Raw genomic sequence first — 13456 nt, forward strand, 5'->3', positions numbered from 1 at the left:
CTATATCAAAGAATAAATAATACTGAGATATTAACAGGTAATATATCTTACTTAACTTATTTTATTATTATTATAAATATTTCTTGAATATTTATTTACAAAATTTCCCTGTTTATATATAATATTAGATGTTATTAGAGTATTAACAAGTGTCCAAGCACTCGAACATACACATGTCAGCACCAGACCAACAACACAGCGATCCATAACGATACAAAATATCAGGTATAATAAATTTATGCTTTTTTCCCTCACATTTACTGTTCATTACAACTATTTAACGTGAATACAATATTTTTCCACTTTTATGATTCAATTTAATTATTCATTTTTATGAACTGCATTTTTTTAACAGAAATGAACAACTACAGGTAAGCCTATGGGGACATAAAGCCGATCAATTTGATGAGAATGTACTTAAAACACTGAAGGCACCAGTTGTGGCAGGTTTCTCAGCAATGTTGACGAAGCAGTATCTAGGTATTTTTAACATTACTTTATTATAACATTTTTATATACATATATAAAAAAAATATAACGTACATTTATTATTTACTCTATTATATTTCTAGGTAACTCATATGTTTCAAGTACATCAGTAACAATATTCTATATTGACCCAGACATTCCAGAAACAACAACGTTAAAGACAAGATAAACACACACATATATATATATATAAAATATTCTAATAAATTTATCATATTACATAATCATACATTTTATTTATATTTTCCTTAACTTATTCGTATTTTTATACATACAGATTTTCCTATCAAAATTAACAAATTGAATTCTTACCACCGCCAAAAACACCCATCCAAACAATTGAAAAATAAATATCGGCAAACAGAAGAACAATAAACGAACTCAAAATATTAGATGCACAAAATAATCTGGTTAGTACTATTAACTTTCCTATTATTTTTTTACTACACTTAGTAAAAAATTTAAAACCACAATATTCTATCTTTTATGCAAGGTGAAAATTTCACTATAAGAGCGACCATAGTAAACTTTTCAACATCTCAATGATGGTTCTACAATTCTTGCCTTAGATGTCATCGACAACTAAAACAGGCAAGAATAGGTTGGTGGTGCGACATTCATGGCCACATAAAGTCAACACCATCTCCATGGTAATTAAATTTATTACCATACCATTTTTATTTATTATATATCTTTATAACTCTAAATATATATATATGTTACAGGTACAGATTAACAATCTAAATTGAAGATCATACTGGAGACATGGAAGTTATCACTTTTGGCAGAACTGCTCAGGCATTAATAAAAAAATCATATTCTGCACTAACAATTGACGAAGGCTTTACCGATCCATTTATAATACCACCAGCTATCGATCAGATCCGAGGACAATCAAAAATCTTCCAAGTCTTCTTTCAACAACGAGGCACCCAAATGAGCACATTAATTTCCAAAATATTTGAAGACATCCATGTTCCATCGTCGCCACTAAAACAGTTAACTGCAGGAACAGAAGATCCACAAAGGTAAATAATGTTTTTTAAATTTTTTATCAACTATACATAAATAACATTTATATTATATTAATCACAATTTTAAAAATCTTCTCATTTTTCAGCCCACAGGCAATACCATCATCACAGCTATCAACACCGACCACATTTGATCCACACACTCTAACACCAAAAAAACCTGGTACAAGATAAACCACATTCAACACAACAAATATTATCAATTTATTTAAAAACATATATACAAATTATTCTATTTTTTTAGCCCTGAATCAAGAACAACAAGACAATCTGCAAAACGCCCAAAAACAAGGTAGTATAAATATTTTTATAATATTTATTTCATACTATATAATTTAACCATCTTTATTTCTCTTAACACTTATATTTACAACCATTTTTCCCATTTTTATACTTGCAGCTAAAAGAAATAAAATGCTCAGGAACCACAACAGCGTTATTTTTTATTCTGTACAATATGTATATATATAAATATTATAAATAATAGTACTATATATGTCTGTATAAATATGTTTGTACAAATTTTATATCTATCATATAATACAATACTATATAATACATGTATATATATAAATATATTTTAAATACAACTATCATATAATATAATACTGTATTCCGCAGCAACGCGCGGATTTCATGCTCGTAAAATCTAAAATGAACAAAGATTCTTTCTTCTTCAATCAATTCGAATTCATTCATTCATTTCTCTTCCAGATTTTTCCCAAAATTTCTATAAAAAAAAAAACGAAAGGAAGAAAAGAATTGCCTAATGAGTGATCGTCGACATTGATGCTGCCGTCGTGCCTTCCAATCGCGGCTCCGAGGAATTTGGCCATGGGCGCCAGCGTCAGGCTATGAAGAAATGAGGAGAATGCCGCCACCAAGGAGGACAATTCGCCCTCCACAAAGAAACCCAAATTCGAGAGGTTCCCGCCGCTGTGAGTTGGCGTCCGCCATGGAGTCTTCTTGATCTTCTCCATAGGTCGCTTTTGCATCTAGTCCACCAGGCCCTCCGCCAAGTACGACAAGCTTAAGCTTCCTTGAACCATCACCGATCTTCGGTGCGTTTTTTTTTTTTCGCTTTCTTTCCATTTTCTGATTTCTTGTTTTGCAATACTTCACAAAGGAATGACCAGAGTGTTTTTTTTTTTTTTTTTTTTTTTTTTTTTTTTTTATGTAAAGAGTAATTTGTATTGGTAATCCCTTAATTCTTTTTTAATTTTAACAAAAAGATTCTTAAACTCTTAAAATATCCCTTTTCGTTTGATTTTGTTACCTTTTAAACAATTTTATACACGTGGCCAACAAGTTTACTCTTTTTCCAAAAATACCCCATAATTCTAATTGAGCAAGCAACACAAGTATTTTAGGGGTTGTTCTTTTGGAGTGTAACTTGAGTGTAGTTTTTGAGTTGAATTTAAGTTATAACTTGAGTTAAAGTTGTAACTTGAATAAAGTTGAGTAAAGTTGAATAAAGTTGGAACTTAAAAGAACGTGAACTTGAATAAAGTTGTAACTTGAGTTTAAACTTTTTCTGAGTTTTGTTGCAAAAGAACAACCCCTTAGGTTTTTTTTATTCAGTATATTTGGGTTTTTTGGGTGGCGGTTCTAGGTGGCTGGAGTTGATGCCAGAGACTGACAAAAAAGATGAAGATGCTCATCGGAGAGGATAGGTTTGGGAGCTTAGGGGGAGGCGCGATGGACAGAGCCCGAAGAAAGCTAAACGGGAAGATGTAAAGGAGGTGGAATAGCATATCTGCGATGGTTCCATGGAGAAGCTTCCCATTTGGCCGTGGATGGTGACAACGACACTGGGTTAGAGACGGGAAGCATGACAGCACCTTTAATCTCCTCCTTGGCACAAAGCTAGAAAGTTGATCATCACCTCATTCAAATTTTGTTTCTTTTGTTACAGGGCAAGTTCATTTGTGGTTCTTGTTTTTTTTTGGACTTTTTTCGACAACCAAGGAAATTGAATGGGTGAATGCTATTCTCTTTTCTATGCTTAGATTGGCTCCGCAGTTGGTTTGAAGTGAAACTTAGTTTTTTGATTATGGTTTTTTCCCCTTTTTTGTGGTTATCTGCGAGATGAGAGAAGGTTTGGGGTTTGAGATTTGGGAAATTAAATGCAAGGGATTTGAAGGAGGTGGTGGTGGTGATGATGCCGAGTGTGGAAATGGGCAGGTTAGAGTAGCTCTTAATGCGACGAAGGGGAAGAGAGTGGTTAGAGTAGTTTTTTTTTTTATAATGTTTTATTTTGATTTTTGTTGAATTATTAATTATTGTCATTTTACTAAAATATCCTCTCACAATAGATTACATGTTTGGCACATGATTGATGTTGTTAAAACTTGACGGTTTTTAACGGAAATGGTTTAATTGTCAATGTTTTAAGAGTTTGGAACTCGTTTTGTCAAAATTAGAAAAAGAGGGACCAAAGTATCACCTTCTAAAGAGTTAAGGGACTATCAGTGCAAATTATCCTTATGCCATGGTTGGTTATGCATGGGTGAAGATTGGATTTTTAATCTGATGTTGTTCATGGATTTTTTTTGGTTTTGTTAGGATTTTGATGAACTGAGTGAGGTTTTTTTGGGGTCCGAAAATGAGAAAGGCCGGAAGAAGAAGACCAAATATAAACTATTTTTTAGAATTTTTCCTAAATTTATTAGTTTCTAGTTAATTAAATAGAAGGGTATTGTGGTCATTTTACATCTTAAAAATAGCTTTAGGATACTAAGTGGATGTTTTTAAAAATGTTAAGGTACTATTTTAATATTTTAAAAAACGCATAGTACTAATAATATGTTTCTCTATAACGTAAGATACCAGAATGATTTTATAAAAAAAAAAAAAAACAACAACCACCACCACAAAAATGTTGGACTTACAGTTGTCAAGCGAAAAAGACATCCTGTTACGAGACAAATGACATGACGTTTGTTATTTTTGTTTGCTGTCATTTAGTTCAAAGTTATTATTCTTAAGAAAAATTTGCAGTTGTCTGAAACTTGATAAACAGCACCTGAAGGTTGAAACCTGATAAAAAAGCATTTCAAGTAAATGATAGTTACTTGTTAAACCTGATAAACAACATTTCCATTTGGAAAGAGTTGGAAGGATAGAGAGTAGGAAGGACGGTGAGGATTGTAATAATTTTTCACATTGTTTGTAGGAAGGATGGTGAAGATTGTAATAATTTTTCACATTGTTTTGTAGGGAGCGTTGAAAAGATAGATGACAGTTATTTGTTAAATTATTATATTATTCATTTAAACTATTTGTTAATAATTTATTTTGATGGTAAAACAATCCTTTTAATATTAAACTTGATGAATTGTTTGAATCCTTCTATTAATTGAAGGATCTAATTTAGTGGGCCTTGAGGTAGAGAACATCCGTTCACCTCTTGAGGGTGGCAATTCGTATCACGTGTCGTGTTCGTGTCATGTTTTGATCATTTCTTTCTAAATTTACAATCAACCCGAACACGACCCGTGACACGAAATTTTTTAAAAACCGTAACACGATCACTTTACGGATTGACACGACACGACACGAAAATGTCTCATGACACGAAATTAACACGCAAATTGTATACTTTTATTTAGTTTTTTACATATTAGAAATAACTTAAAATTCACAACACACTAAAATACAATAACATCCATTGAATTTAAGCAAATAATAGTGTAAGATTTTGAGTATAACTATCATGATATCACAAGTTCATAATAAAATCAAAAATATGTAATGAAAAATATATGTATTTTTTAGTTTTTTACAAGTTTTGTGTCGTGTTCAGGTTAGCAGGTCAAACCTAAAATTGACCAGTGTTTTTCATGTCAATTTCAGGTCGACCAAATTCTGATCCGAATCTCTTTTTTCTCAACCCTAACCCGTAAAATTCGTGTCGTTTTCGAGTCGTGTTGTGACCCATATTGCCGACCATTCTCTTCCTCCAACCAAACAATTGATTAGTCCTCTCCCTCCATATCTCCCTCCAACCAAACACACTCTAAGAAACACGACCTATCATTAACAGTCCAAAGTTCAGTTGAACGACATGCCACTTATATTTAGGATTCGTTTAGTAGGAAAGAGATATTGGTAGAAGGATGGATCATATAGGAGGATAGAGGAGCAAAAAAAGAGGGACGGATTATAATTTCTAAAGTTGTTTGGTATGATAGGAAGAAATGATTTTATCATTCTCCCTTGTTTGGTATTGAAAAGGAAGAAAGAGAGAAGGATTAGTTTGATTTGTAAAATTACTAAATTACCCATATGATCATCAATTATATTAACATGCTTAGAAACGTATTACATGTGCTTTCAACTTGAAAGATAAATTTTCATATTGTACATGTACTGTTTATAATACAAAATGTAAATATATTTGCCGAATCAAAATGTATATATTTACCATAATATGAGTATCCCGTACATATTATACACTAATTCATATTTGATCTTTGACTAAAAAAAAATACAGTTATATTTGCTATAAGTGGAATGATAAGAAACGACAAATTGAAAATTAAAAAAAAAATTGTGAATTGTATATCTTAAAATCAAGGTCAGGAGAGTAATTTCAAAAGTTTTAGGCCCCGTTCATTTCGCCGATTCGAGTTTAGAATTTGAGTTTTGCTACAGTAAAAAGCTCTAAAAAACAATCATATCTAACATTTTTGCTACAGTAAAAAACTTTTACATAAAATCACATCTCAACTAAAATTAAAAACTCGAATTAACGAAGTGAACGGGCCTTAATGGCTTCCTCAGCCCAAGCTCCCTTCCTCTTCCCTTTCCACCCTACCAAACATGGTTTTCTCCACTTTCCACACCTCAATCCCTCCACCCTTCCATCCCTCCTACCAAACATACCCTATATCTGTTGTTTATTGAAAACGACAAGCAGTTTTGTGGTTAAAAGTTCGTTTTCAACAGAGATATCCCATCAAAACTGGTATGAATTTGTTTCTCCATCTTTGTAAACAAGTTGGATTCACTCTTCCAAGAAAATTTCTCAAAACAAGAATAGAAACAAGTCCAAACATAATTGGAACTAAAAAAAGATTATCTCTCCAAAAACAAGCAGATTTGGCCCTGAAACAAAAAGGAAATAACCCACACTGCCATCGCTTGGTTGAAAATACAAAAAAATATAACCACCAAGTAAATATGCAAGAAGCAAAACCAAGGCAATCCCTATTAATAATTAAAGGACCAAGAGAACTGGGAGCTGTAGCCCTATTTCTGGTTTTTTCAGTCAAACTTTTACGTACTTCTCTAACCTTGTTAGCTATATTCATTGGATAATTCGATGGTAGGGTACAACACCCTACCAATTAGACACAGTTTTGAATTCCCAGATAACATCATAAGCATACATTAAGAAAAGTAGAACAATCTAAGGAAATTTGATGAAGATTAGACAGTTCTCATACCCTATCGTAAAGTTCTCCATATTCATAATGGGAAAGCATTGTTTTCCTCATCTTCTTATTTGTTTCCCCATGGCCTGACGCTCACCTTTGTATGTACAGGACAACTCTAATATCTCTCATTTTCAGCAGCCAAGAGCTGCCAGAGACGCTACACAAAATGTCCTTCTATATCAGGAACAAAACCCTTGTCCATCATTTCCTCTTTTACTATCTCGTAAGTAATTTGGTTTGGATTTAAACCCTTCTCCAACATCTCATTCAGAAGCCCATTTGCATCTTCAAGCTTTCCCTTCTCACAAAACCCCTTGATCAACACATTGTATGTCGCGACATTTGCTCGCTTCCCGTCTTTTTCCATTTGCGCTCTCACATTCAACGCAGCCTTCAGGTTACCTTGTTTGCAGTAGCCATCCATCAATGTATTGTATGTCAAGTGACTTGGACTCAAGCCCTTATCAAACACGTCCTTCAAAATTCTTGTTGCTTTTCTTGTCTCCCCTTTCTTACAAAATGCATCAATTAGTATATTGTAAGTTATGAGATCAGCTTTGAGACCCTTATTTTGCATTTCATCTAAAATATCTCTAGCTTTTTCCATGTCCCCATGTCTACCAAAACCAGCAATCAAGCAGTTATAAGTCGAAGCATCAGGGAGAACTCCTTTTTCCCACATTAAACTGCGCGAAAGAAATGCTTCATCCATCATCCCATTCTTACAATATGCATCAATTAGAGTGTTGTAAGTTATAATATTTGGAGCCAAGCCTTGGACTCCAATATCATCAAACACCTCTCTAGCCTCCCTAATCATCTTCTTCTTACAAAATCCTTTCACAAGCGCATTGAAAGTAACAACATTTGGCTTCAAACCACAACCGAGCATTTCGTCCTTTAAATCACAAGCCTCCTCATGCTTCCCCTCAGTACAAAGCCCATCAATCAGCGAATTATAAGTCACCACGTTCGGTTTCAGACCCTGCCTCTGCATTTCCTCGAACACCTTCATCCCAGCCGCTACATTCTCATCTTTACAAAACCCATTAATTAATATATTGTAGGTAATCTCATTAGGGCAGATTTTATTAGCAACCATTTCCCTCAAAATAGCTTCAGCTTTATACATCTTCCCCAACTTCCCCATCTTGCAATATCCATCAATTAGAATATTGTAAGTAACCACATTCGGCAAAACTCCAAAAGCCTTCATGTCCTGAATAATATCTCCTGCCTTGTTCAATTTCCCAGCCTTACATAACCCATTAACCACAATACTAAAAGTATACAAATCACCCGTAATCTTTCTCCTAATCATCTCCTTGTACACAAACTCAACCTGCCCAATTTTATTTTCCTTGACCAAAGCACATAACAAAGGATTCAATGACAAAGCAGATAATTTGAACCCATAATCACCAGCTCTCTTAAAAGCCTCAAAAGCCAAGTGGGATTTCAAATTTTTAGCATACGCCAATACCAACATGTCAACTATGATTGAACTCGTGCAAAATCGATCACTAGAAATTGAAAGAGAGTGGAAAATTGTGAAGTTTGAGTGTTCAACATTCCTCTTAACGAACCCATCTAAAAAAGCCCTGATTTTGGAGTACTTTTTCGCGGTTGCTAGTGAGTGTAAGAGTCTACAAGTGAGTTCAAGAGTGTGAGAAATGTTAAGCTCTTTATGGGACCAATTGAAGTACCTGAAAATGAGGTCGGGGTCGACTTCCGATTCGAAAAGTTGTTGGAGAAGTTTGGTGGGATTCGAGTCAGTGAGATGGGTTCTTTTCAGCTCCGACCAGTGTTGCTTTGCTATGAGCTCCGAGACGAGTGGAGCGTTGAATGTGTGTGAGATGGAAGCAGTACAGAGAAGCCTGCTACGGCTCTGTTTGTTTCTCGGGAAAAAGTTTCCTGGTAAAGCTTTGAACTTTAGACGCATCATCTTCCTAAATTCGGTCTCTTTGGAATACGACGATTGAAGTTATGAATTTTGGGAATTTCAGTTGTCGAGGAAAAGTAATGATGTAGTCAGCGTTCGGACGGATGGAGGTGGTGGCCGCCGGTGGTGACGGCGGCGCGTGAGAGGAGAAGTGGAATTGCGATGTATACGAAGAGGAGACTACAGAAAAGTTGTATTTTTTTGTTTCTTTTTTTATTTATTTAAGGTTTTGTTCACGGTCAAAATTCAAGTTTTATTATTATAACCTATTTACATTTAAATTTTAAAAAAAATTTAAACTCGTGTTACAATTTTATTTAAGTTAATATTTTTTTTTTGTAAAATTTAAGTTTTAATTTAAGTTTGAAGTTAAAATATGAGTTCAAGTTTCTCATTCAACTTAAGTTCTTAAACTCAAATTCAAATTAATGAATAATATTTTTTTATTCTTAAAAATGTTATAACTTCTTCGTTGTAATTCAATGATATTTTTTCATGTGTTCACATTGAAAAGATGAATAAAACTCCACCTATATACCCTATTAAACTTTTTCATCACCATTGAGTTTTTATTAAAATATTTTTTAAATACAAATTTAAGTTTTGACCAATCTAAATACAAACTTAAATAGATTCTTAATTCAAATCACAACTCAAAATGTGCACATCTAAATACAAACTCAAATTAAAGTCTCAATTCAAACATTACTTAAATACACCTTAACTCATATTAAAATTTGAACTCAAATCACTCTAACTCAACAAATACAAATGAATAAGCCCTTAATTACCAAAAAAAAAGGCATATTTAACACTTTTCTCTTTTTTTTTTTCTTTTCCTTTTGTTTTGTTGAGTAGATTTCCCCGCTTGTTTTTGCTCGAGTAGAAACACCTCGAGACTTTTTTTTTTAATTTTTTTTTCTAGAAACATTCGATTTGTTTGCATTTTTCTCTCTTAAAAAAATACACGAATTTTAGAAGGATTTTGTTACATCCTTAGAATGTTATTTTAAATAGAGACAATGCAAATTTTTAAAATAATGTTGGAATCGGCTTCTAATGCCTTATTTATTTTCATAACTCAAGTCCTATTGTTATATTATTTTCTCTCATAAAAATTTAAATTTAACATTTTTAATAATATTTTTCTCTCACATATATAACTCGAATCATGACTTAAGTTGTGCAAATGAATATACTCTAAAGTTTTGTTTAGTTATTTTTGTAGAGAGTGCTAAAAAAAAGTAAAACTGTGTTAGTGTTAATATTTGCTTATGTTTCATAACTAGGCTCCTTTTTGCAGATTAGAATCTTCACAATTTAAACTCATCTTTAGTGCTTTTTCAATGCAATGTTAAAATTAATGTGTCAATTACAAATTTAACATTTGAGTGTAAAAAATACTCTCTAATACAATGCTATTTGTTGTGCCAAATTTTTCACATACTATTTTTTGTGGTAAATTTTTCACCAAATATAGTATATAAAAAATTTGACATTTATAATTACTATGGATTGAAATGTTTACTTTTTTCATATAATCAATGCAATTTTTACATTTTTTAATTATTTTAAAAATAAAAATTTACTTTTATAACTTCTAAAGTTTTATAATTATAAAAAAAAAATAAATTTAACATTTTAAATAACATTATATATTTAAATAAAAATAAAAATAACACATTTTTGATATTAAATATACAATCAGAGATGATTTAAGGATATATGAGGGTCGATACCTTATTTTTCAACCCTATATGCAATGAATTGTTTGATAAGATATTAATTAGAGTACTTTTCGTCGTGTTTGATTAAATACAAAAATGTAGAGGTCAAGAATGCAAACGTAAAATTGTTTGATTAAATTGACGTTTGATTTATATATTAAAATTATGAAATTAAAATTATTTTTTATTTATATATATATTTTTTAAAAATAATATAACAAATCACGAATTATAATTTAAATTGAAGTACGAATTCTCTAACCAAACAGATCTCAGTATAGGGAAAGTGTAAAAATCTTTTTTTTTTCCCCTCGATCTTGTTTTTTAAAAGAACAAAATTGAAGGGAAAAAAAAGCGCTAAAGTAATGACCAATGCGTAATATTATCTAACTTTAGGGGTAATTTCGCCAACTCAAGGTTACCCAAGGGTTTTGGCAGGGCTTTAACCGAAAAACTTTAGAACGTTCTCTATCTCTCTCTCTCTCTCTCTCTCTCTCTCTAATGCTTTGCTCCATCAATGGCGGTTCTTGACCATCAAAATCACCAAACCGCCTAGGACAAAACAAGACCAAACCCTTGAATTCCTAATTTCACGCCTCCCATCCCAATTCACTCTCCGCCGGAAAATGTTGAAGCTTCTCTCATCATCTTCCTCTTCATGCCTTCAGAGCCGGATCCACAGTCTCGCTCCGACGGGTCCCCGAACCGGGTCCGGCGACTCGACGGCGACGTTTCTCCGAGTCCTGAGCTCGCTCACTGCTTTGTCTCGGAGAGGCTCTAATAGGAGTTCCCGCGCGTTTTTCTGCTCCGACGCGAAGGATGGCTCCGAGCCGGCGTCAGACGCCGAGGTCAAGGAGGCCGAGTCGGGGAACGAGTCGAAACCGTCCTCGGTAATCGTGTCCACGAACCCTAGACCCGAAGATTATCTAACGGTTTGTTGGACTTTTCTTGGTTCTGGAATTTTTTATTTGTTTGGCTTAATGGACTTGTTTTTGGTGTATGAAAAATTGATAAATGTGTATAAATTTGAATTGGTTCATTGAATTTAGTGCATTTGATCAGATTATTGTTGTTTTGTTGGTGGAAAATTTGGAGGAAAAAGAAGGAAAAAACTGGTAAAGAAGCAAACTTTATTGCGTTATGTAAGCTAGGTGTTCGTAATAATGTGAATTTGGGAGTTGGTTGAATATGGCTTTGTATTCTCTTGTTTTTGTTGAATTTGTCAAACTTGCCTAAATACTAATCATTGAACTGTTTATTAAACCTACTAGTTGCTTCAAAAGCATGGACGAGAGTTGCCCGTGTACTTATATTTTGCAAATGATGACTCTCCTGTGTTCTTGGGACAGGTTTTAGCATTGCCCTTACCGCATAGACCGCTATTTCCAGGATTCTACATGCCGATCTATGTCAAGGTATCGAGGCTTGTTAATTGCATAAAAAATTCTCTTTTGGTTCTTATTTTGGGTATTGGTATATAATGTAATGGCGGTTTCCAAACCTCTGCAGCCCATTAATATTTCGATTCAGTAGTATCCATCTCTAACAGAGGTGCTTTTTGTGCAGGATCCTAAGCTTTTGGCAGCTTTACAGGAAAACCGTAAACGGCAAGCTCCATATGCTGGTGCTTTCCTTCTCAAGGATGAGCCGGGGACTGATCCTAGTTTGGTATCTGGTTCTGAGTCTGAGAAAAACATCTATGCCATGAAAGGAAAAGAGCTGTTTAATCGTCTTCACGAAGTTGGCACTCTTGCGCAGGTATCTAATTTGCTACAGTTTATGGACCAACTTGAAATGCTTCACTTGGTGTTGCCTCTCACTTGTTGATGTTATTGGTTTTGTAACATTACACACCAGATCTCAAGTATCCAAGGAGACCAGGTCATCCTCATCGGACACAGGCGTCTTCGAATTACAGAGATGGTGGGTAGAAATGAGCAGTAAGCATGAACTTGTAATTTGTCTTGATAGGTGATACTACTGAATCGAAATATCACATTTATTTATCCCTTTGATTTTATCCTATTTATATTCAAATCTAAAATGCTTAGCTGAGAAAGATCGTCTTCTGACAGGTTAGCGAGGAGCCACTTACTGTAAAAGTTGATCATCTCAAGGCATGCCAACCATATTTTTTCTTACCAAATCCTATTGCTACACGTGTGATAGAATAATTTTCTTATCTTCTCTTGTTTGTTTCCCTCTCTGGGCTGTATCTTGTATTGTAGGACAAACCATATAACAAGGATGATGATGTAATTAAGGCAACTTCATTTGAGGTCATATCAACCTTAAGGGATGTTCTGAAGACTAGTTCCCTTTGGAGAGACCATGTCCAAACGTACACTCAGGTGTGATGTACTTTCCAAGCTTTTGGGATATGTTGGGTCTATTCTTTTGTATGATCATTGGCTATTTCATTATTTATCTTTCTCTGGAAGTCCTAGGAATCTTGCAGTCTCTAAGTTTGTTCTTTTATTTTTCTCCAACTGTACGGATATACTCGGTGCATGCTTTTGTAGTTTGTGACCAATGTTTTCCTGCAAATGATCCAGTGTATGGAACTTAGGTTATAATGCTCATTTGAACTGGTCGTGCTTGTGGCTTATTTTCTTTGAAATTAGTAGTTGAGTCGAATCTTTGTAATAATGCTATTACCAGTCAATTTATAAGGAAGAAAGAAGAAGTGGAAGAGGGAGAATAGGGAACATATATATGTAGGTAAATACAGGATAAGTTGTAAGGCTCTGCTCCCCTTGTTCAAGTAATTTACAAAATATGCTTTAGGAATCTGAGAGTCCGTACGCAATTGCGTTAATAACC

General features: G+C 33.6%; 2 protein-coding genes across 2 annotated transcripts; one reads left to right on the plus strand and one right to left on the minus strand.

Moving 5' to 3' along the window:
- Positions 1-4525: 4525 nt before the first annotated feature.
- LOC21385207 (pentatricopeptide repeat-containing protein At1g09820) lies at positions 4526-9077 on the minus strand. The gene is made up of 2 exons (XM_010107700.2): positions 6974-9077; positions 4526-4562 (listed from the first exon to the last, which is right to left on the minus strand). Exon 1 carries the CDS (start codon positions 8907-8909, stop codon positions 7122-7124), a length of 1788 nt encoding a protein of 595 aa, XP_010106002.1. The 5' UTR covers positions 8910-9077; the 3' UTR covers positions 4526-4562; positions 6974-7121.
- A 2060-nt stretch (positions 9078-11137) lies between these two features.
- Positions 11138-12984, plus strand: LOC21385208 (lon protease homolog 1, mitochondrial; the record flags this gene model as incomplete). The annotated part of the gene is made up of 6 exons (XM_024171967.1): positions 11138-11565; positions 11983-12048; positions 12200-12391; positions 12491-12556; positions 12709-12750; positions 12862-12984. Coding segments are annotated over exons 1-6 (795 nt in total), but the record flags the coding sequence as incomplete, so codon positions are not given.
- Between the last annotated feature and the right edge of the window lie 472 nt (positions 12985-13456).

Source organism: Morus notabilis, unplaced genomic scaffold, assembly GCF_000414095.1.
Source record: "Morus notabilis unplaced genomic scaffold, ASM41409v2 Scaffold247, whole genome shotgun sequence".
In the NCBI taxonomy this organism is placed as follows: domain Eukaryota; kingdom Viridiplantae; phylum Streptophyta; class Magnoliopsida; order Rosales; family Moraceae; genus Morus; species Morus notabilis.

Excerpts from the sequence above, each read along its gene's own strand:
- LOC21385207 (XM_010107700.2), bottom strand. The coding sequence starts at position 8,909 with ATGATGCGTCTAAAGTTCAAAGCTTTACCAGGAAACTTTTTCCCGAGA.